General features: G+C 46.6%; 1 protein-coding gene across 4 annotated transcripts in view; it reads left to right on the top strand.

The window, feature by feature from the left end:
* SEPTIN11 (septin 11) overlaps nt 1-24,720 on the top strand; it is a 62,694-nt gene that overhangs the window by 26,122 nt on the left and 11,852 nt on the right. For all 4 annotated transcript variants that reach the window (XM_066996304.1, XM_066996305.1, XM_013193714.3 and 1 more), the window contains exons 2-9: nt 235-349; nt 3,934-4,129; nt 6,531-6,717; nt 8,791-8,952; nt 10,684-10,780; nt 12,467-12,635; nt 17,158-17,290; nt 18,317-18,504. In XM_066996304.1, coding sequence (XP_066852405.1) covers nt 235-349; nt 3,934-4,129; nt 6,531-6,717; nt 8,791-8,952; nt 10,684-10,780; nt 12,467-12,635; nt 17,158-17,290; nt 18,317-18,504 — 1,247 coding nt within the window. The remainder of the gene's footprint in view (nt 1-234; nt 350-3,933; nt 4,130-6,530; nt 6,718-8,790; nt 8,953-10,683; nt 10,781-12,466; nt 12,636-17,157; nt 17,291-18,316; nt 18,505-24,720) is intronic.

Below are 24,720 nucleotides of genomic sequence, written 5' to 3'. Positions count from 1 at the left end.
ATCCGCAGAGCATCGTGTGTGCTTTTTTCCCCGTCTGGCCAAGGCCTGTGAAAGCTGGGAAGAGATGTAGCTGGCCTCAGAGGTGTTGTTGCAGTGTCAGCTATGTCCCGCTGTGGCCATACTGAAGCGTTGCAGCACACGTGTGTTGACGAACTCCTGTGTCACCCTGACAGGTGTTGGGTGCAATGTGCTGCTCAGGGTCCCCATTACTTGCCTTTCTTCTTGGCTTTACAGAGTGATGACCTTAGGAACCTGTCCCTCTCCGGCCATGTGGGCTTCGACAGCCTCCCTGATCAGCTGGTCAACAAGTCAACGTCACAGGGCTTCTGCTTCAACATCCTCTGCGTGGGTAAGTCGTCCTGCACTGCTGGGCAGCCGTCTCACACCACGGGGTGCACACACGTCCCTAAACTAGCCCCTTCTCCCTTGTCCAAGGGGGTAAGACCTCAGCAATTTGTGACCATAGCAGCCTGAAAGTTACTGTTCCTTTGCAGAGCTACTCCAGGGTAAAATCTACTCTTCTTTCCCTTTCCCCCTCCTGTCCCTTGGCTTAAAATATCGGAGTTTCTAGGTATTAATCTGCCCTTTTGATGATTCTGCAATCTTGCTTTTCCCAAAGGCTGCCATAAGGAAAATAAGTTGATCTGGGAACTAAATGAATTTTTAAAAGAATGTTAACTTAAATCTGTCTCTCCTGGGGTTAGGTGCAGAGGCTGTTTCTCAATAAATTGCATTCCTTCCCTTCCAGGCTTTGTCTGCCTGTCTTGTTATAGTCTTAGTTTTTCCAGTTGGAAACGATGCCATTTTTAGTCTCCAAATGATGTACTTGAGAACAAAGCCTGTCACCTGTTCTCTGCTGCATTTAATCGGGGTGCTGCAAGTTGGTTTTATAGCCTGAGCTATTGTCTTATTTTACCTCAGTTTTTCAGAGGTGAAATACGGGAAGGTACCTGATTCTTGTGGATATAGAAAGGTACTGGCTGTCACTGCACTCTGTGCAGATAGAAGTCCATCGCTCAGCCCTAGGGAGCTGTGTGCCAAAACAGCATTGACCTGGTGGTGGACACCTTCAAGGTGTCCCCTGTGATGAGACGAAATAGACAAAAAAAGCTGGCTTTTACTACTAATCTGACAGAGCAGTCCACAAACAACATCTGTTCGTGCATTGTTCACTTAAGCCCTTAAGAAGGCAATATTGTCCCCTCTAACAAGTTACGTTAATTAGCTAGGAAAAAAATCCAGCCCTCTGATTTTTCTGTGGCAAGCTGAGGCTTTGTCTGCAGTGCTGGATAAGCCATCTGAAAAAATCTGGTGAACAAACTTGACTCTTCTCTGTAGCCTTGCATGTTGAAGAACGAGATAAGAGAGTAGTATGCTTGTGCACGCTCAGGCTATCAGCCACCACGTGATGCTTCTAGCAGCATGAAACCATTTAAAATTCAGCAGGGAACATCCCGATTAGCAGGCAGCTCTTTGATCAAAATGGCATAAATTAATTGCCTTTTTCTCTGGCAGTAAATATTCCTCTCTTAGTGTGACTTGATATGTCTCCATTAACACAGCAATTTGCTCTGACTCCTTTCTCTTATAAAATGTGCTGATCAACCATTTTTAGCCCCAAATTAAGTTTTCATACAAATTGCTGCAGTTCTCCAAAGAGGAGAAACCTCCCCCTTAAAAAAGAAACTTTAGAAATTGTGTTTTGAGAAAGGACACAATTAACTTTGCCATGGTAATGCGAAGCTTTTAATTGTAGGGTGAATGGCTGAAATGCTGCGAAGTCCATCTGGCACAGCATGCAGCAGTGTTGCATTTGCATCAGGAGCTCACTGAAATCTGTGGCTGCCGAGTTTAACAGCCTGTGCCATCAGCTTAGGGCTGATCTTTTCAAGTGGCTTGCGTTTTATGTGGGCCTGGATTTGGAGCTAACATCTTGCACATAGGTGCTGTCTTCCCCCTCTCTTCTTTCATTTGTTTGTTCTTTTGAAGTTTGCTTTATATCCTGTGGCTTCCCAGGTCAGGAAAGCTGTGACAGGCATGTGTGCAGCTGATTTTGTTTTATTGGTCTGTAAAGAATCCCTTACCTTCCTGAGCCTAGCACAGAAGTGGTCAAAGTCAAAGCCAGCAAAGTGAACTGTCAAGTATTGCAAAGTTGCTGAATAGCAGAGTTCATTTCTGTGGATGCAAATACTGCTGAGGTCTTCTAAGTTGGGGGGGTTGCACATTTTGAGAGAGAGATTTTCATCCTAGGAAAGCTGCATACAACCCAGAGAGCTGCTTGGAGACCATCCCAGGTGCAGGGTCCCTTCTCCCACCTTAGTTTTTGCACTGGTTAATCAATCAGTTGAATTTAAGATTTTCTGGAGGGGAGGTCCTGTTCACAAGCGAGTGGTTTGCCTCAATGCTAACTGTAGTGCCACAGCGAATGTGGTTTGCAGTTCACCAGAAGAGATGCAGCTTGACATTTCTGCCATGAAATAATATGCAGAGAGGAAATTCTTCTGAAATCTTGGCTAGTCATCATGTGTCAGAGGTGATGAATGGCAGCATAACTCACTACAGAGGCTGGGGTAGGATCCCCTCGCAAGCCTGACCTGCAAATGCCAGAGCTGCGTGCTGCAGTGCAGAGCCCTGTCCCAAATCCTGGCCTCTCTCGGGCTGGAGTGACCTCAGGATGTCCCCTCAGCCCCCTCCTGCTCACAGCAGCTGGAGAGGGTAATGCTCAGCAGACACTTCTGACTTCAAAATGGGATTTAGGCTAATGCTTTCATCAGTGTTACTAATTGCATCAGGGGATTAGCTGACCTGTTATAGTTTAAAAAGTTGTATTTATGTAGTGTGCTATTTCTTTTTTTTTTTTTTTGACTTCTTATGTACTTGTCTCAAGCTTTCATTGCCTGAGTTTCCCTATGGGCTTTTCTGTAATTCCCTTGAAAAAAGAAAAATTGAGTTTGGGATTAAAAAAAAAAAAACAACAGAAACGTAAAAGCGTGGAGAGCCAGATCTCCCCTTGGGAATCAAACTTAGGGTTAAGAGAATTTACAGTTTGATTCTGTAAAGAAAGTTGTGTCAGAGCTAGGACTTGGCCAACACTGCTAAAATAGAATAAAGTATTTCTTGAGTAGAAGTGCTTCATGCTGTCCTCGATACAGATGTCCCTTGCAAGCCGGGGGGGGTTGGGGTTCTTCATGCCACCAAGCAGGAAGGAGCCTGCAGCACCGGTTAGGTCATACCAACGTAAAAACCACGGGTAACAGCTGAGCACTGCTGGAAGCAAATAGCTCCCTGGGAAAGGCATGATCGTTTGTCTTTCCTGCACTGCCAGCGTAGCAAGTCGAGTAACCAGCTTCTGGCAGCAGCAGGCACTTGCTGGTGCACCGCCGACGGGGTCCCTTCCCTTCTCCACACAGGGGGCCTCACTCAGTAAATGTCTGAGTAACTGTTCTTAAAACTGTTAAGTCTTTTTATTTAATTCCCTTGCTGTTCCCAGCACAGCAGCCAGGCTCTTCACCTGCAGGTGACGGCTTTTAGCTCTGAAGGCATTTGGTTTATCTCTCTATCTGTCGGAGCAGCAGTTTTTGCCTGGCAGGGGTTCATTCCGGATTCACAGCCCCGGTGTGTGGTGCTTTGACTGGGGATGTCTGCAGGGTACGTGTGTGACCTGCACAGGAAATGGGTGAGAGCCCAGCAGAAGCCAGAGCTACTGTCACCTCCTGATGTCTGCCAAGTCCCTGGTTCGGTCCTGGGGGATTGCTAAAATTGGGGACCTTCTCAAAAGATGTGTTCCTGCAGGGATTACTTTGCTTAACTGTGTCTGTGTAGCCTAATTCCACCGCTACCAAAGCGGAATAATTCCTTAACCTGGTGAATGTGCCTGAGACTGAGCTGGGGACAAGGGGTGGCATTGTACTGACCCTGCCTTTGTGTGCCCAGGTGAAACTGGCATCGGCAAGTCAACGTTGATGGACACTCTGTTCAACACGAAGTTTGAAAGTGAGCCTGCGACACACAACGAGCCTGGCGTGAGATTAAAAGCCAGGAGTTATGAGCTCCAGGAGAGTAATGTCCGTCTGAAGCTGACTATTGTTGACACGGTTGGATTTGGTGATCAAATTAACAAAGATGACAGGTAAATTTATTTCTTGTATCCTTGTGCTGAGGTGCTCTGAGGTCAGAAGGGCTTGATCCTCTGTGGGGACCAGGGTAGGTCCCCTGCTGTTCTGGGGATGTTTCCTGATCCTGCATTGCTGGCCCTGCAAGACAGGTAGGAGTGGCAAGAAAGTGAAGTGAAGAACAAACGAATCACCTAGTAGGCTCCAAAACTGATACTGCATTTCTGCTCTCCTTGTCTCTGTGCAGCTTAGTTTAAGTATCTGCTTGAATTGAAACATATAAATATTTGAAAATGTGTGCTCAAATTGCAATTGCATTGCTGTTTCTTAGGGGGCTGGGACTCAGATCGTAGCTTCTGCTCGCACCATCCCACAGTGCTCAAAGTCTGGGTGGGTTTTACTTTAACCTTGTGCCTAGGTGCTGATTTTCATGGTGTGCGCATGAAGTAAATACTCTGGACAGCCTGTATTCTGGGCAGCCTACACAGTCCCTTGTGTGCATCCATATGGGCTTTTCTGTTGTGTGAAAACCAGTCGTTCTGTGATCATGGCTAATAAGCTAATTAATGCCTTTCCTACATCTTAGAGCCATATACTCCCTCACTACAGTAATCCCAGCTCCCTCTGGAGAGTTGTTTACAGCCCTCTTCCCTGCACCTAACAAATTGAGGGCATGCTGTCCGTCACCATGTGCACTGAGCAAAAGCTGCTAGGGTGCTTGGTAGGTAGGTGACATCAGTTCTTTGGCAATGCAAGCTTAAAATGGAAGCCTCCACCAAGACTCCTGTTAGCAGAACAGGAATTGAACAGGTACTTGATGGAACAAGTACTGTTTCCCATTCCACAATGAAAACTTCTTCAGTTTTTAGAAATTACTATTATTTTTACAATGCTTTGTTTCTGGAATGCTTCCTCTGTTCCTGACCTGACAATAAAGTGCAACCGTTGCCTCTGTTTTGCTGCTCCTGCTCCCAGCCAGTGCAGAGAGACAGGCGTGTGTGCTGGAGGAAGCTCTGCGCATCTGACACTGCCATATGCTCTCAGGCGAGAACAAAAGCTGCTCAGAAGAGGAGCAGGTGCTCAGAGCGGGGATGCTCTGCAGTTTGTTACTGCCGGGTCACTTTGCATTTGCTTCATTCGGCAGACAGGAGCCAGCAGTATTGGTAGTGAAGCCCCTACAGCTTCCCTCTCAGGCCACTGGGGAGAGGGGTAGTTACAGGGCAGCAGGGCAGCTTTTAGGGACAGCTTTCGTTTTGCTGTGTCCCTACACAACACCACAGCAGTTGGGGTTTCTCTGTGCTCCTGGCTCAAGTCCTACCCGTCCTTTTCCCCTCTGTTTTGCTACAGGTCTTTCTCAATGTGATCTGCCCCATGTAAGGTGAAGTTGCAAACCTGCCTAGTGAGATTTTGTGAACATTCTGTGCCCGCAAATTAACAAACAGTGCTCAGCAGTGTCTCGTGGGTCTCTGGTGTCAGTGGTCATTGTGCAGTACTGGCTGTCTTCTGCCGTAGCTCTTGCTTGGTTAATTGAGCAAGGGTCTTTTACCTTATCCAGGCTTTTCAGCAACTGCTCAAACAGCTGCACTGGCATCTGGAGCAAAGGGACCAAAACCTTGTTGGCTGCCTGTCAGAAAGTTGTTTCTGGAGAACCTGAAAACACCTGGTTGCCTCTTTCTTCCTCACAGCTGTTTTTCAGCAAGCATGAACACTGCTGTGAGTCCAGTACTTGAGGCAGTGGGAATATTGTCCTGGTCTCAGTGCCCTCCTTAGAGGGCTTCCATGTGTTGGAGGTCCTGAGGTGTATGAAGGGGCAAATGGAAAAGTTTCCTTTCCAGCAGGACAATAAATTAAATCAGGGCATGTTAAATTATGACCGAATTTTCTCCATCAAGATGATCCTGCCCAAACAGTCTTAAACATGCAGTGATTCTTGAGCATTGCTCACGAGTTTCAATTCCTGAAAAGTTCCCTTTTTTCCCTTATACAAATCTCCCTTTCCTCTTTTTAGATCACAAATAAGCTTTCGGACAAGCTAGGGTAGGTGTTGACTTCATAGTTAAATTTTCTTGTTTCTGATGATTCTCAATGACATTGGCAGAGCAGCCGTTCAGGCTTTAATGGGAGAGACTGCATAATACATTTCTCTTCTGGATAGCAGCCTTGTGTGGTTTCCATGCACCTAAATTCCAGGGTTTCTGCCACTCTTCCTTGCTAATAAATCCATAATAACCTCTCTGTGCCTCAAGCAGAAACACAAACCTGGTCAGAAGGGACTGTAACTTGGGCAGGGAGGGTCCTGTGAGCAACACTTGTCCCCTTAACGTGCAGAGCACCTGTGAAGCTTCCTGGTCCGTGACCTGTGTGGTCCCAGCAGTGAACGCCCTGGTTTGCTCAGTGCTGTGTCTTCTCTCTCATCAGCTACAAGCCCATAGTAGAATACATCGATGCACAGTTTGAAGCCTACTTGCAAGAAGAGCTGAAGATCAAGCGATCCCTGTTCAATTACCACGACACCAGAATTCACGCCTGCCTGTATTTCATTGCACCAACTGGACACTCGCTGAAGTCTCTGGACTTGGTCACCATGAAGAAGCTTGACAGTAAGGTACTTGCTGCCCTTGTTATGACCATTGCTTGGCACTGCTGGTTTTTATGGGTTTATGACCTTGCCACAGACCTGGCTAAACCTGCACAGAGAAACACCAGCTGTTTTTAGCAGTGGGGATTGCAGAGATGTGGTGTGAAAATTTTATTACCTTGGGCTGGCTGCTGGGATAGCTCATAATTCACTGGTTCATACATTGCAGAGACTTAATAAGAGTGTGGGCTCTTACCCTCTTCCAGTCCCATCTCTGGGAAATGGAGATGTTAAAAAGTTAAAAAAGTTAGGAAACTGGGCTGCTTTGCTCCACAGCTATACTGTAAAACTAAGTCTGAGAGCATGAAACTATGTGCTAAGATGCTGTAGGAGCCCACAGTTCTTGCTGCTTTGCTGTGGTTTAACTCGGCCAAGTTCACAAGTGGCAAATTTGTTCACAACTGAAAGACCAGTTGGCTGCTGGAAGGAAAAAAAAGGATGTTTTCCTCTTTCAATCCGTAAATAAAAATGAGAGGTTTAAGTTGAACTCTGCTAGTTTAGCACTTATAAAATATGGTTGCCATCTCTATTTCACTTTGTCCAATGATTAATTAGGTTTCAGTACAAAACCTTGTATAAGTGTGTGTGAGATGGGGAGAAGTACATCTAAAGCACTTAAGGACACATTACCAATCAATGAAAAACAGATCAGAATGCTGTGTCTGCATGCTCTAGACACAAACAGTGATTTGATCTTCTAGGCATTTGTAGTGTTGCTGTAACCATGATCTGATAAACGACAAGGATCTGAATAAATGTGTTACCCTCCTGTTCCTTGTTAGCAAAACCAGGAACCAAACTTGCGGTTTAAAGCCTGATATCTTACTAGATAACCTAAGAAGTTTTGACCTCTCTTCTTCCAGGAAAAATAACCGATGTACAAATGTAAAATGAACAAGTATTTCAAATGAGGTGCCTGTGCTTCTTTGCACCATGACTGAGCAATTTAAGTCTGTCCACTTTGCACCTGTGGCTCACTGGATCCTGATTATGCAGAAGATAAATGACAATGGTTCTGTACTTCCTAGAGCAGCCTATCGATTGGGCTTTATGCAGTGATGGAGAAGGATCCCTGCTCTAGTCAACTTAAAACAGGGTTATGGAGATTAACCCAAAATGAGCTAATTGGCATTTGTCTTCTGTCTTTTGGCAAAAGGGGATTTAATAACTCCAGGACATCCTCCAAACAGAATTAAGTGATGTAGTGTAAGGGGATTTTCAAGTACTGTAGATAAAATCCCTTCGTATAGGTCAATATTAACGTCTTCCACACTAGCAGTATTGCCCACCATTGCAAGGGAGGAGAGTGAGGGTAAAGTAAATCCTGCAAGATAAAAGGAAGAAATTGTCTGTCTGGAGTGAGAAAGAAAGGAAAGGTTTCCTCCTCCTAACACGTCCTCGCCTTCTCCCAGCAAAGCAGGTATTCGCTGAGCATGGATCCGTTCAGCTACACCGAGAGTACCATGCTATATCGCTCCGGCTTCTAGATGCTGCCGCTGTTTGCCATCCTGCTACCAGCACTGCAAACTGTGTGTGTACAGAAGAGTACCAGAAACCCATCTTTAATTTTTATGTTAACCACATCACACTGTTCTCTTTGGTCATCTACGAGCCGTGTCAGGACAAACCTGGATGTCCCTGATAACAGCACCCGAGCAAACGCCCGCAGGAGGCTATTGTCTGAGCGTGTTGCCTGCAGCCCTCCAGCCCGCTGCAGCTCAGAGCAATGCCTAGATAGTAGTTTCCTTTTTTTGGAACAGCTCGTAATGGTCTGTGACAGCATTTCCTGTCCAGCCGATTCGGACAAGGAGGGGAATACGACAGGAAATAGCGTGGTGCCAAATTGCATTCGACTTCTTTTTAAGGCCATCATTGCTGCTGCCTGAATATCCTGGCTGTGACAGGGGTGCTGCCAGCAAGCAGCCGCAGGGAAGGCCTTCCGCTGGCTGGGTGGTGGCTGGCGGTGCTTTTGGACGTGCCATGTGCTGTCCCAGTGACACAACATGGCCCTATACACGGGGTGCTGTCCTTGTCTTGCAGGTGAACATCATCCCCATCATTGCCAAGGCAGACACCATCGCAAAAAACGAGTTGCACAAGTTCAAGAGTAAAATCATGAGCGAGCTGGTCAGCAACGGCGTCCAGATCTACCAGTTCCCGACGGATGAAGAGACAGTGGCCGAGATAAATGCCACAATGAGCGTATGTTTTCCTTTGAGTTTTGTTTGCCTTGGTTTCTGTGGGCCTATCCCTGAGGGCAGGGCACATTGTGCCATGTTTCCCTTGGCTTTAAAACTCCAGTCTGAGCACTGAGATCAGGCTGGCCAGAAGGCTTTTGGAGCTGGAGATACCTGTAAGACGTGGGCTGCCTGGCCTGATACACTTCATTGTCTGACAAACAATTCTCCTCTGGGCATTTTTCATATCCTTCCCCTCTTGCAGTATTCCCATCTCAGGAAAGGAAGAGGACGGGAGGCAGGTCAGGCAGGGGGCTGGGGTTTGGGTTTCCTGTCCCAAACGACCACTTGTTGCTTCATGGGGGTGAATCACTTTTGTCTTTGTTTTGCTTTTCGGCGAGAGCAGGGGTGCTGTCGGTGCGTTCCAGCTCTCAGGAGGGCCAGCGGCCATCAGCAGCATGGGCTCTGGCTTTCACCTCCTTCCCCTTCCTCCAGCAATAGCTACAGGAATTGAGGGGCAAATAAGGCTGTGGTAGAGCAAGAGTTTACCCTGGGTAACAACAATTCACCATGGGCCTGACTTGCAGTGCAAGGGGAAGAGCGTGAGCCCACAGTTTCTGGCAGTGACCCGCATCACTGCGGTGCCCTCAGGGCCCTTGGGTGGCTTTAGTGGGTCATGTAGCCCAAGAGGATGTGCTGGTCCCAAAGAAAGTTCATGTAAAATGAGCAGAAGATTGAGTTATCTGCATTTTACAGGGAGCAGAGGCATTGCAACCCATTTCCTTGCAACTTGAAGGTTTGTGGGAGTTTCCCTGCACAGCTGCTTGTAGACAGGAAACTTTCATACCCAGCTGGATATCAGACCCTCTCCAAACCTCTGTATCGCCTCCTGCTTTTCTCTGTCTGTGTTGTGCTCTCAGCAGGGAGAAGCTGGCACAGGGAAGGGATGTGCTCCTGCCAGGGCATTGCATGTGCGGTGCATGCCTTGCCCTCCTCTGGTGCAGCCTGGCTGCTGGGGAACTTTGCCAGTTTTAATCACGTCCTCTCTGCAGCTTGGCTTCTTCCCTCCTGCCCAGCCTGCGACCACGACCTGGTGGCCAAGGCGTGCACTCCCAGAGCTTGAGCTCAGCCCTTTCGGGTGCCGTTTGGGCAGGGGACAGCCCAGGGGAGGTGAGCTGGCGGGAGAGGCGAGCTCCCTCCTGGTAGCAGCCGCGGTTCTGGGAGCAGATCCCAAACTGTTGCTGCCACACCCACGGGGAGACCGGGACATAGCAGAGCTCGGTGACTCAGACACGTCTGCCCTGGGCTGGGTTGACTCGGCTCTTCCCCTTGCACACAGTTTTGCCCTTTTTAAGAGGAAACATTAGCAGTTATTTCTAGCAGCAGAAACTCCCTGATTTTTTAGCCTACCTTGCTTGGGAGCATGTATTTTATTTTCTTTTTTTTACTGTTTGACAGTTATTTTTCCTCGGAGTTCAAGTTTGTAAGCCTTTTTCTGTGCTGAACATAGTCGTGCATTGTAGTTACATGTAAAATGTGTGCATCTCTTTTATTTTTAGGACTGCAGAATTTTGGTCTTTGCGAAGGTTTTTAATCCAAGCTGTCCTGCTGGTCTTTCTAAAACACCAGCTGAATTGGAAAGGCACTTAAGCAACTTAAACCCAGCACAGCTGCCACATAAACAGCTCTCTTCAGAAACAGTCCCTGGCAAGGCAAGAAAGGAAATCCCTAACCTCATTGTCCCTTTCCTCTGTAGGTCCACCTTCCATTCGCTGTAGTTGGCAGCACTGAAGAAGTGAAGATTGGCAATAAGATGGCCAAAGCCAGGCAGTACCCCTGGGGCGTTGTGCAGGGTATGTTACTGAAATCACGAATGAGTCCTTGACATCTTCTCTCTTTCTAATGAAAGGTGCAGTGATCTCTGAACGCCCCTTATCAAAATCTGTCTTGAGAAAGCAAGATTGCCACTCTGTCTTCTCTGTGAAAACAGGGCTTTGCAACCTAACGCTAGTTTTGGAGGGGGTGGGTGGGGTTCAGCGTGGCCACTTGCTTTGGGAAAGACCAGGGTAACCTCACTAGGAGCTGTTGAATCTCTAATTAAAAAATAATAACCTTTCTCTGTTCCATGTGCTTTTCTGCCAGCAGTAAAGTGTGAACAATGGGGAAGGCTGGGGCAGCCGAGTGGTTTGGACTTGACACACAAGCCAGCATACAAACATGTAGCTGGGGGACTTTTCCGGGGAGGGGAGCAGGTGCTCTGCCCTGCCAGCTTGAAGTGGGAGCAGAACTAATTCAACACTGACTGCTTGGTGTGTCTTTTCCTGGCGTCCTAAAACGTGGACCTGTGGCTTGAGTATGCAATCCCCTCATAAAGTCAACCAAAAGCACCTTTGGAGAGCAAAGTTTGGCTTGGGCTATGTTTGCAGCCCAGGCTGTACCAAAGCTCCCAAAGAACAGGCTGGTCCTCGCCTTCCCAACCAAACTTTGAGACCGTGGTGGTCTGTTTGTGGTTTCAGCTGCACTATTCAACTGGAGAACATCCCAGCAAGCTGCAGGGGAGCGTCCACAGGACAATTCTGCAAAACTCGCCCAGTTTATCTCAGTAATACAATCTGACCCTGAAGCAGCTTCAGACTTTCTGTCTTTAGCTGTGTACGCCATGGGGTAATACTCGGGATAACTGGCAGTTAGGAAAGAAGTTAATATGTTTGCTAAGTCTTGTACTTGACATGTATCCTGCTGGGTTCTTGCTGTTCCCAGGAACTAAGACCAGATAGTGTAAGAGATTTAGTTGGGTACTAGAGGGACTTTGAAGATCTGGCCCTGAATTGTCTCTTTCCTCTGAGACAGCTGCTCTGATCTGAGGGGGAGCAGCTGGAGTGCTCTGCTGGGTCCCCAGGGGCGTGCTGCAGAACTATCTGCTAGCAGCAGAGCTGCCTGCTGCTTGCGGTTGTATCTTAAAAAGAGAATTTCCACCCCTTATTTTTAAGCATACCCAAACTGTGTGCAGCCTTCTGGCCACAGACTCCTGTAGGCTGAACAGCTTGGTCTCCCAGGAGCTGACCAGGGCACACCGAGCTGTGTTCTGCATAGAAATGGTTATGAAAGCATGATTACAGCATCTCTGCCAGGGTCTTCTCATATCCTTTGTTTTCACCATGGCCACAAGCAGAGTTTCTGCTGCCTGCCTGGACCTCTGTTGGTAGCTTACGTTTAGAATGGATTGGAGTGGGAATTGCAATCCCGTGTCCAAATGGGTCGTCATCACCTTGCTGGTGCAGGGCTGTACAGAGGCAGCAGCTCTGTGACAGATGGGAAGCACGAGAATTGTGCAACTCCACTGAAAGGCTTTGAACTGATGCCTGTGTTTGGCATGGGGTGCTTTCACCCCCAGTTCAGCAAGATGTTTTGGTGCAGCTTGTCTTGGAGCTGTACTTGCGAGCTTGAAAACCTCTCAGGCTTGCTAAATTGGGGCCTGGGTCCAGGGAAATGGGGGACCCTTCTTTGTGCTCTTTGTGGATGGTTTGTCTTGTTTGCAGTCGAAAATGAAAATCACTGTGACTTTGTGAAGCTGCGGGAGATGCTGATCCGAGTGAATATGGAGGACTTGAGAGAGCAGACACACACCCGACACTACGAGCTGTACAGGCGCTGCAAGCTAGAAGAAATGGGATTCAAGGACACGGATCCAGACAGCAAGCCTTTCAGGTAGGAAAAGATAACTTAGGCCTTGAACAGCCAGAGAGCTGTGAGGTCTTCAGGATGCCAGCATTTGCATGGACCATGGAGGGAATAGCCATGGTCACTTAAAGCAGCCGAGATCTGAAGTGTGGCTGGGGAGTAAGACTTTGTGCAATGCAATCCTGCCCCCAGGACTTACGCTTTGTACAGGGAAAACACAGGAGAAGTTTGGCTGGTTGACAAAGCCAATTCTTGCCTTAATGCTTTGAAAATGTCTGCAACCATGTAGGAGGGCTATACATGCTTTCTAAAGCCCGGAAGATATCACCAGGGTGCTTGAAGGCAATGTTTTTTGAGAGCAGGATATGCCCCATTTCAGAAAAACCTGTAACCTGGGAATTTAGGAAGAAATACATGTCCACCGACCTTCCCGCATCCTGTTACTTAATATTTATCAATTTTCTTTGCACCCTTTGAGCTCCCAGTACTCAGTCACATCAAATGTAAGCTGCTGGCTGTCTCTTGCAAGGCCTGTCAGTCTATCTCCTACCTGTTCTCCATCAGCTGATACTAAAAGGTGTCCAAAGGAGTGATTTCTAAACAGTCCTCCAGTGGAAAGCAGTTTCTCACTGGTCTTTGCAAACTGAATTTACTGTCCACTGCTCCACTGGGCAGAGAGGCTGCTGTGATGCAGAGCCTGCCAGGAGGATTGCTACTGTCTCCAGGTTTCTTTGTTTTCTCAGCATCATGGAAGGGGGCATGTTTTTGTAAAACATGGTAAGAGCTGGTGTGTTGGTCTGCAATCAGGTCTTGTAGGCATGCCTGATGGGGAACAGTTAACATCAGTTAACACTCCAGCTTAAAAATGCCAAGTCATCAGGAATAAAGCTCATGTTGGAGTTGGAAAGCAGATTTTTGGAAAGCAAATTCCCCAGGAACTTCTGATGCTTTCTGCCCCTGGAACGAGGCAGGTTTTGCAATCATAAGGTGATGTGTTAGTGCCCCCTTTCCTCCAATGTAGACTCAGCTGTTTTGCTGCCAGCTCACTCTGCCAGGTACAACAGCTGGGTTTTTAAAAAGTGCATCCAGTGCAGCTGTGTCAGTGCTGAGATGAAGCCGATTCATGGGTGGGGGTTGGTCACCAAGGGGAGATCCTGAGATAAATGTTCTTGTTGACTCTCCTAGGGTTTTCCACAGCTGGTGCAAGGTGCCGTGTGAAGACAGTGCTATGGTCTGATGCTTGAGGTTTGGCTTACTGCTAACTACAAAGTTTATGCCGCCTCTGACAGCTTTATTGGTCCAAAGCCCAAGTCATTAGCCAGGAACATCAGCTGTGTGGGAATTTGGGAGTGAATGTTTGTTTTCTTCCTCCGTTTCCTGTTCCTCCCCACCTTTTCTCCAGTAATTGCCCCCCCTGCCTTAGCAGCATCCCACGCTCCTCTCTGCCCCAGGGGAAAGGAGTCAGGATTACTCAAGTATCTTTGCATTGACAGTGGTATATCTCTGTAGCACACGTGCATGTCAGGAATTGACGTGCCAATCTTGAGATGGTAGACATGGAGCTGGCTTGTGCAGATCACCACAGATGCGATTCATCTTGGATATTCAATGGGGAAAAACCAGGTGGGCTCCAGAGCAGAAGGCTGAGCAGGGGGCCTCGTGCTCCTGTTTCTGGAAAACAGCAGTCCACAGAGAGCAGAGCGAGGCCTGTGCCACGACACAGAGTTTGCTTCAGTTCAGGATTTGATTTGTGACTTGCTGAGGCTATGCAGCTGCATTTCTTTTGCAGTGGAGAAACTGTGCTGAGTTCTGTTACTGAGCCCAAGTGTGAAGCTTTATTGGATTTCCTTTCTGGAGAGCAATGGCTTAAGATGGGCTCAGCCCTTCCCTTCCAGGAATCTGAGGAATTTCCATTGCTTCCTGTGCACGAGGCCTCTTTTGACCAAGCTATAAGTAGAAAGGAAATGAAAATGTACAGAATTTCTCCATCTGGTACGTGCTAGTTCAGAACAGTTCGCTCTGGCTGCCTCCTCCCTCCCTCTCTCCCGTAAACAAACAGAACCCATGAACCCAAGCTGTTTGACTGAGGCCGACGTATGTCTGAAATGAGGGGAACAGGAGGTTTGGTTCTCTCTGTTCTTCTTGAGACCAGCAACCAAAGCCATGCTTTTCCTGCTGGTACTGGGAGACCACTGCTCTTCAGCCAGTTTGCACCGGGGAGCCCTTCATAAATCTCGGGGCGAGCTGGGCAAAAGACCCCAGCAAATGTTGGTGCTGTGTGGGCATTTGCATGAGGTGTGCAGAAAGGAAGCTGGTGGTGGCAGCGAGACCGACCTTGCTGGCAGAGACCCCGCACAGCTTGTCCTGGCTGCAGGAGGGGAAGAGGGAGCCCTGGGGAGCAGAACCGTAGGTTTTTGCTGTGTGAAATGAGGTCCTCCACTGTACAGAGCCCCCTCTGCTGACCCGCGTCCCTTGTGGGCTGGTTTCTCTGTTCTGGTTAATTTTCTCAAAATATTTTTTTAAAGACAATTATTTAGAAGAACATCCTTCAGTGTGTGTGAGGTTATGTGTGTTGGGGAATGCAGATGCTCTTGTAACCCAGGTTCATATGTTTGTGTACTTAAAAAGCAAATTCCCTTGTCATCTGTGTCTGTGAGAAGCTGTAGGGATCCCAGTTGGTTTGGACTGTTATTCCCTGGGGCTGGAAGTGTTTTTTCATATGCAGCCTGGAGTTGCCGGGCCAGTTTCTCTGTGAACTTAGCTTCTCTGGAAGTCAGAGTCACTTCGGTAGAGATTTAGGCTTTCTGGCTTTGGGTTCTGGCAAATGTTTGATTGAAGCTGGGATTAGCATTGAACCTGGGAAAATTTAACAGCAAGCCTCTGCCCTGGCTCCTGCAAGCCTTTTTCTGCTTGCCTGGCATTGCAGTGTTGGAAGTGAGCTTTGCAAGGAAAGGTTTGCAGTGCAGGATACAACTCACAGCGTGCGGAGCTTTCCCTTTCAGTCCGCAAGGCTCTGCTGCTCCCTAGGACAGGATGTCAATAACTGCAGATTGCATTTCTGGGCACTGAGCAGCAAAGACTAATCTGCACTGAGAGTTTTCCTAGGCTCCAGCCAGTCCCTTCAGAAGGGTTTATAAATGGGGGTTTTAATGTCCGCAGTCAGAGGATTAAGTCCAAGACTGAATTTTAGGGAGGCTTTGATTCGAGTGGCCCAATCTCTATCCGCTGTGACTGGAGTGGTTCTTAATTGAGTTGAGAATGCAAAGATGCCTCTCGCTCTGTTCTCACATGAAAAGATTTCTGCGATTTGTACAGTGAGTCTTTTTGGTTTGTTGTTTAGGAAGCTGCTGTGGTCAGCTGGAATCATGGAGTTACTTCACACTGACGGGTGCTGTGTAATGTAAGAGCAGCTCAGGCGGCTCCTTGGTGGAGTATCTTAAGAGGAAATCCAAGTGCCCATGAATTAGCAGTGTTAGCCCAAGACTTGAGTCTGTGTGTCCAGTTTTGTTCCCCAGTTCAAAGAAAAAAAATATAGCCACAGACTAGGAAAGACAAACCCTTGGTTTTAATGGGATTAAAATGTCCCACTGGCCCAGTGGTTAACGCGTTCCTTAGGTGCATGCGTGCAGCGCATCTCTCTGATAGCAGTGGAGTTTTCATTTAAAAAATGTAGTTTCAGAAAAGCTTCTTGGGGAAGTAGTTATCATTCCCACACTATCGTAAAGGCTGAAATACCCAAATCCATGTAAGGAATAAAACAAAAAGGAATTTGGCATCCAGAGTTCCTACGAGGCCCTGAAAATCTCAGAGGTGCATGGACAACGTGTTTGTGTCCCAAATATTTGCTGTGATATCTCAGTGCTGGGGAAATAAAGGAATGTGAAGAAGTAGAGGGGGGAATAAAGGAATGAAAGAATCCAGTGGTGTGGTTATTTGGAGCAGGAATGCTGCCAGTCATTTGCAAAGACTGTCTCCCTTGAGAGCTAAAGGAGAAAGGAGAGGTCTCCCAAGGTGGCTTTATCTTAATAAAGCTCCTGGTCTGAATCCATTAGCAGTGAATGTGAAAGTTAATTTTGCTTTGTGTCAACATCATGCTTAATGAACTACATACAACCAGATTTTGCTCTCTGATATGCCTGTCTCTGCTCAACAAGCCTTGCACTTCAAATGAAGAGATTCAGGACAAACAGCGTGAGAAGCAAGAAGGTGTGAATCAAGCAGGTAACAAGCTGTGCTAGCATTAGGGGTTGCTTATGCAGTGGCTGTATATTTTGGAGGACAGGCATCCTGCCTGCTGAGTGATTTACAGGATCCTTAACGGTGTGCTCATTTTTGCTTGCTGGTTTGTACCCCCGCTGACACCCCTGTTGCTGCCATCTAACAAGATAGGACAGGTTTCTGTGGAGGGGTTCATGCCTTTCTTGCAAGTCAGGGACCTCTGGTGACGTTTTGTGAAAGGACGATGCGGTAAGATCACCAAAGGCTGGAAACTCATGACTCTGCTTGAAACATAGCTCTGACTCTTTGTTTTTTTTCTGTGTTTTGACAGTCTCCAAGAGACTTACGAAGCAAAGAGGAACGAGTTCCTGGGTGAACTCCAGAAGAAGGAGGATGAAATGAGGCAGATGTTTGTCATGAGAGTGAAAGAAAAGGAAGCAGAATTGAAAGAAGCTGAGAAAGATGTGAGTATATCATAGCTCAGAGGGTTGCGTATGAGAGTTTGAGCTGGGATTTTTCCAAGAGAGCCCTGAGGATGCGGGCACCTAGATTCCAACATCAAGCCTGAATGAAAAAGGGCTTGCCAGGCATAAACAGTTTGAGGGAGCAGATATGGACTTGGTTCCCAGTCCTGCCATGGGCTTGTGGTGTGACCTCATCACACAAGCACTGTGCCCATAAAATGGGGCAGCAGTGTTCCCTGGTTTTGAGATCTGAAGGAGGATATATACCTTGAAGTCTGTGGGAGGTGCTGCAGTGATAGAAACAACTGCTGTGGCTGTGTGCTTCCACAGAAATGCCAGTCTTGCTGCGTCATAGTTCTCACTGCTCCCTCATCTCTTCATTCCCACACACAGGAGAGAATGTTTGCTTCTTGAATTAACATTGATTTGCAGATCTCCAGTTGTGCTGCAACCAGTGCTGCCCACTAGCAGTCACTCCTGTCTAGAGACTTTCAGCACGTAGGTGAAGACTCCCCAGAGGGCAGTAAGTCCAGCTCAGCACAGTCCTGGAGGGATGTGACAGAGCTCTCTGAGAGCTGCTCTGCTGTGATTTGCTCAGTGTGTATGAGCTGATGCTGTGGGCCAGGGAAAACACAGACATCTTGCCGGGGGAGGCAGCTGTTTCTCGGGCCTCATGGAGGGACAGAGAAGTGCCCCAGTAAAGAGCATCAGCTTGACTGGCTGTGGTTTTTTTTGCATTGTATGAGCATGAGAGAGTCCACTAGGAACAAGGCAATGAGGGATGGAACATGGGGCTTGGACACAGAGAGAGAGATGTTGTATTCCTATGGCAACTTAAATCCTTTCTGTGTGTGTGTGTCCATTGCATTTTTTCACGAGGGCAGATTTTTCTTGGGGGACAGGTCAGTGACTTATCAACTCAGTGAGGCCCCAGTGCTAGTGGGACCACTTCAGGCATTGTTTCCTGTTATTGGGGTAAAATGTTCTTCCCTTCCCCTCTAATTCTTATTTTCTCTGCCCTGCCAGCTCCATGAAAAGTTTGACCATCTAAAGAGGACTCACCAAGAAGAGAAGAAAAAGGTGGAAGACAAAAAGAAGGAGCTTGAGGAAGAGCTGAATAACTTCCAGAAGAAGAAGGCAGCAGCTCAGCTATTACAGTCACAGGCTCAGCAGGCAGGTTCTCAACAAACCAAGAAAGACAAGGACAAGAAAAAGTAAGCGGATGTCACCCACATCCTTTGTAGGGCTTATTACAGTTTGGGGGGTTGTTTTTTCTTTCTTGCTGCATGTCTGTATTTGCTTTTCCCCATTACCAGACTGGAAACTGGGCTTTTATCAGCCTGATCAAATAAAATATTTTTTTCTAAAGGGTGGGCCAGGGACATGATCTTAATTTTTTTCCAGAAGAGTACCTTCAAATTTTGTCGAAGTCTGACTGAAGTCTGACTGGTATGGGAGAGCAATCAGATGGTGGAGGTTTGACCCGTGATCTGTCCAGCATCTTCTGGAATAGCTCTGGGTTGTTCTGAATGCAGATTTATCTGCCTGAGCCAAAATTGAAAAGGGGTCTTAACCCATTCCTCCTCTCACCCAACAGTAGTCCCCAGTTCCCATTCTTTAAGGTTATAGTTGTAAGTAGAAGTAGATCAGAAACCAAAACCGCCATGTTATTTTAACGTGGAAATCTTAGTGCCAAAAGTGAATACTTGGAAGCTTGCTTTAAAGATGAGAAGTTTTCTTTGTTTTTTAAAAAAACAAGCAACTACTATGGTACCGTAATTGCAGGTAAATGGCATTTGTACTTGTATCGAGTTGACGTTATAAGCTAAGAAACCCCCAATACCTTTTAGTAAAGACAATAGCACTGTTTTCTACTATTTTATATTTGTATACTAGGAGTATAATCCTCTACCCTCCACTATTTGAGATTTCTGCAACTTCAGTAGAAACCAAGCTTATCTGTGGACAGTCCCTCCCGTGGTCAGCATTGGGAGGCAGGATTTTCAGATGTGCTCAGCGTGGACCTAACTCTGCTTCCGTTGAAACTGGAGGAACATTGCCATTGATTTGGGCTCAGAGTTAAGTCCCCGCAGAGCTTTGCTGAAAACCTCTCGATTGATCCAAATTGGTGTAATCTCTTTCTTGCAGCCTGTACTTGGAGATGGTTATGTTTAGTTTGCTTATTAGTGCAAAAGTCTCATATTTATTACATGATACTGGCTACTTCACCATCCTTTAAAAAGCAGAATACAACATCTACTTGGATGTGGTATGTATAGTGAAGCCAGATAAACATTGCAGAGGTGAAGTAGACTGCACAGCTTGTTTGTACAGCGAAGCAAAACAGGTTACTGTACAGAGGCTGTTTTGAAGCCTCCTGTTGTAAATTCCATCCACTTTTTCCATACCCAATAAGGGGATACTTGTGCAAGTCTTTTCTGGGTTATTTGTGATAACGGCGCTAGTTGATAACTGCAATCAGGAAAGCTGTAAAGACGCTAATACAGCCAGTCTCATTGGGAAATGCTTCTTTCTTCAATCCACACACAAAAATGACAGTTCCACGCTTCTCTTAAGAGCCAATACCAAGTGTGTTTAAGTCAACTCTGGCAGAGTAACCTTCTCGAGTAACACTAAGCTGTAACCATTGAAAGAACCAAAACGCTGGCAGGAATGTGATAGAGACACTTCTGTCTCCCTTGCTAACCTGAGGACTTCAGCCAGGCCGGGGTGGGCCTGTGAGGCTCTGCTGCATTGCATATAAACCAATATATTTTTATAGTTGGGGAAGTTATGCAGATGCTTACTGTACATCCCCTGTCTCTACTACTGGGTCGGTGGCCATCATTCATTGCTTCTGCCCCTGCCTTCCTCTGCGGAGGGAGGGGTGGGCCTGGGGCTAGTTCCTCAGCTGATGTAAATTGAAGTAGCTCCTATGGAGCCGTGCTGCTCTATGCGAACTGAGAACTTGGCCTTTGGCACCCACTGAGATATGTAGAGTGATTGTGTGCTGCATGCTCTGCTCGGTTAACAAAATCATTACAGACCGACCAGTGGTATGCCAAACTGTGGAAATAAGTGTCTGGCAGCTGTTGTCCCAGCATGCTGACACGCCATTCTGCGACGGTGCCTGTGAATCGGATAGGTTGAAACGCCGTCTTCTCTCACCTGAGAATTCAGACGTGATGGCCCATTTTCTAAACACAATAGAAAAATTTCAAGACCCATTTTCTTATCTCAAACAGAGTCGGTAGTTAAATATCTTTTAAGAACTCTGCAATCAATTATTTCCACCTCTGAGATACCAGAGTAATATGAAATGGTTGGGGAAGTTTTGTAACTTCTTGTAGCCAGGGTTAGCTACTGTTTGCTTCTGTGAAGTTGGTTTGTACAAGCACAATGTTGTGGGTGTGATTCATTGACGTTTCTAGCAGCTGTGACAAACAACGCAGTTTCTGCTTTGCTGATGCATTTACGGAAGTCCAGTCATGAGGAACATGCACGTCTGTAAGCAGTGTGCCCTTTCAGTGTCGCTCCACACCAGGTGCAGCAACTGCTTCAATGGTTCTGTAGTGTCTGAATTACTAACGGAAGCTTTAAAGGGAAATGCTGATGTTTCTGCCTTGTAGCACATCCTGGTTTTTCTAAGGCTTTTGTGCGCGTCAGCTCAGGCAGCAGGAACAACTGCAGGCCCAGGGCAGAAGCTCGGAGTGCATTTATTTTCTTTACCTGGCCAGACAGGGGATCCCCAGAGCAACAGCCGGGCAGGGGCACGCAGGTGGGGATGCAGGCGCTGATGAGCTCGGTCCATGCTAGAGGACTGCTGACCTGCTGTTTACACCTGCTTATCGAGAGGCCACACAGGTGTGGGTTTGCCACTCTGCTGTCATCTTCAGTGTGCTTTGATCTTCTCCATACCAGTGCAGGGAGCTCAAGGGTGTCCCGTAGGGCACCTCCAAGTCTACCAAACACCTATGTTAGCTACGCACACATGTGCTACTTGTCAAACACGTAGAGGATAAACAGCAACAGTTGTGATAGGTGTATTCCTATGCTACTGCTCTCCAGGCTGTACGTACTCCCAGCTGCAAGGTCACTTGAACCTATTTACAATCCTTCTTGACAATCTTCTGCTTTTAACGCTTTTCCTACTGTATTCCACCCCCTTTGCTCAAGAAGGGGCTGGCAGCGTGGGGCAGGGTAACATACAGAGGCATGTAATAACATAAAGGAAAATGAATTAACATATAAACATATAACGTTCTCAATGAGATGCACCACACATCCTGTCAGAGACTTAAACCACTCAGCTAGCCAGGCATCGCCAATAGATGGTTTCTCTGGGTGCATTAAGTGCTGGAGCTGTTGAATGTCATCCTGCACACTAGCTGGCTATGTTGAAGCAGCACATGCCTTCAGCCTTGTGACAGCTGTAATGATGTTGAAGAAGGAGCTAGTACATCACCAATCGATGCTGTGAGGTTCCTTGGCATACAGCAGGTACTTCCAATTTTAAGGCAATTGACTTGTCCATTTTAAACCTTGTGTGGGGGCAGATGCCAGGCACTCTATATTCTCTACTTGGTAAGAATAACAATGAGGAATTGGTTACAGTAAAGGCCAACCAAACCCAAATATTTACCTATTGATCTTGGGGAAATATATCCAGGGTAGGTGCTTGTAGTACAAGTCGATAAAGCATCTTGAGCCAAACCATGATAAGAAAGGAAAACAGGGGTGTCATCTCCTTCCAGTAATGCATTTACAGTTACTCCAGATTCTTCAGCCAATATTCTTCTAGCCTTGGTGGCTTTAGATGATGTAACCGCCCACACAGATTGAAGAGCTATGGCTTGTACTTTTTCAGATTGAACTTCAGTTCAATGTTTTTTTTGCAACACCAATGACATTGTTTCATTGCTGTCTACCCTAGATAAGGCACAGGTATTTGTCATAGGTACCTGAAATATAAGAACTCAAGAATCTGATGTAAACAGAGGGTGTAGAAAAAGGGGAGAAGTTGGAGTACTGAACCGTACTGCATTCTCAGGGTTTATTATATGAGTCTTTACGTGTAGACTAACAGGTTGCAGTCCTGCTGAACAATCATAGAGTCATTCAGCTTGAAAAAGACCTCTAAGATCGTCTAGTTCAATATTTAATCTAGTATTAAAGACCACCACTAAACCATGCTACCAAACACCACATCTACACATTTCTTGAAGACCTCCAGGGATGGTGACTCAACCACTTCCCTGTGCAGCCTGTTCCAATGCCGCACAACCCTTTCAGTAAAGAAATTTCTCCTAATATCCAACCTAAACCTCTCCTGGTGCAACTTGAGGCCATTTCCCCTTGTCTTATCACTTGGCACTTGGGAGAAGAGACAAATCCCCACCATGTTACAACCTCCTTTAAGGTAATTGTACAAAACAGTGCGGTCTCCCCTGAGCTGCCTTTTCTCCAAGCTAAACAGTCCCAGCTCCCCTGGCCACTCCTCATAAGACTTGTTCTCTAGACCCTTTGCCAGCTTTGTTGCCCTTCTTTGGACACAAGATTTGGACAATCTGTCAGTGTAAACAATTCGTACTTGAGGTGTTGTAATAGGATCATAGGACAAACAACTCTCTTCCTAGTCAATTGCTGCAGAGGGCGCACTGATACTGCAAGACATAGAATAAAAATTCTCTGATGCCGTAAAAGTCCCAGAGAAGTCTGCAGTTGTTTTACTGTGGTTGGTACAGGAAATTGCCGAACTGTTTGCTGTACCTTGTTTGGTAGTTCTCTAATCTGTCCATGCCAAACTGTTCCCCAAAATTGCACCATAGTTTTAGGGTCCTCTATTCTCTTTGGATTCATTGCCCAGCCTTGGTCCTGTAAGTGCTCTTTCAGGGATTCAGCAGCTGTTTTGACTTCTCGTTGTGACTGCCACAATCAATAGATCATTAATATAATGGTAAACAGTGTTGGTACCAACCATAGTGCTACATCAGCTACTGTCCTTTAGTGGCAAATGGCGGGTCTGTGTTTATATCCCCGAGGCAGTATTTAGAAAGTATATTGGTTTTGTTGCCAGATAAAGGCGAACTGGTCTTGGCTGTTTGAAGCAATGGCTATTGAAAAGAAAGCATTAGCAGAATCGATCACCACCTTGCAGGGTTGTGAATTTTTGCTATTTTTTTCTATGATAGTAACCGCATCTGGATTTGTAACTGCAAGTAGAGAGGTGGCTTTATTCAGTTCTCTATAACCTACAGGCACTCCCCAAGTGCCATCTGATTTTTCAAACAGGCCATGTAGGAATATTAATATCAGGCATGGTTTCTTTAATGATTTCCACTTGTTGAAGTGCCCCTGAATGGTTTGAGTAGTTCCCTCTCCCACCCTCCCCATCAATACCCAAAATACATTCTTTAATTGGGGCAATTGACAGCCTTGTTGCAATGGGTATTATCCAGTTGTTAAATTAGCAGTAGGTCAGAGGGACGGGATGGGATTTCACCCCAGTATGCAGATCTGTGGTGTGGCTTCTTTATTGTTAGTATTACTGTGTAATACAGGAACTTATTCACAGTAAGTGAATTCACAGCTCCAGTATTCCCCAGAGCTACCACATGTAAAACCCCTCCAGACCCACACTTTGTAGTTAAAGGAACATAGGGACACTAGTCCCCTTCACCATAAGAGGCTGCCATGGCAGCAGTTCTGGGGGACCTGCCAAAACTTCATTTCTGCTATTTTGGCATTTGACAGGTAGTGCTTTGCTCTGAGGTGGCAGAGGAGTCCAGAGTGCAGGGGAGGCTTTTTTTTTTTTTTCCACTAACTTTTGCCATCAGTGAAGCATTTCTGATGTTGTGATCCTATTTATTATTTCTGATGGTGGGACACCAGCTTGCACAAGATCATCCCACGTTTGTTTCCTCATCACCTGTGATGCAACTCCTTTCAGTTTTGCCTCCTTTCCTTTATTCACCACCTGCACCGATGGTCCTGAAGTTACAGCCCCAGTTTCCCTCAAGGAAATTGCTAGGGTGCCTACATTATACCAGCAGTAAGGTTTCTAAGGTTTCAGTGAAGCAGGCACCCCTGCCCCTCTCAAAAGCTGCCTTTTGGTACTTTTTGTTACTGCTGCCCTGCCTGGGTTGGATCCCATAATTGCCACACGAGCCATCCATATCTGCTGCACTAAACTAATACCATTGTACACCAATTTCTGAGGGCTGATAGGAATTTGGCAGGTTCTGCTTATGGTATTAAAACTGCTGCACATGACCACTGAATGTAGGTGCAGTAATATCCTGCCCATCAGGATCCCTGGCATTTTGTAAGTGACCATATCCTTATTGTATCTGATCGTCACTGGCTATAGGGCTTAACAGATCTTTTTCACCCATAAATAAGAGGATAGATGCAGCACTGCTATCCCAAGC

Source organism: Anser cygnoides, chromosome 4, assembly GCF_040182565.1.
Source record: "Anser cygnoides isolate HZ-2024a breed goose chromosome 4, Taihu_goose_T2T_genome, whole genome shotgun sequence".
NCBI lineage: Eukaryota > Metazoa > Chordata > Aves > Anseriformes > Anatidae > Anser > Anser cygnoides.
The sequence above is the reverse complement of the archived record's forward strand: the minus strand, read 5'-3'. Positions and strand labels throughout refer to the sequence as shown.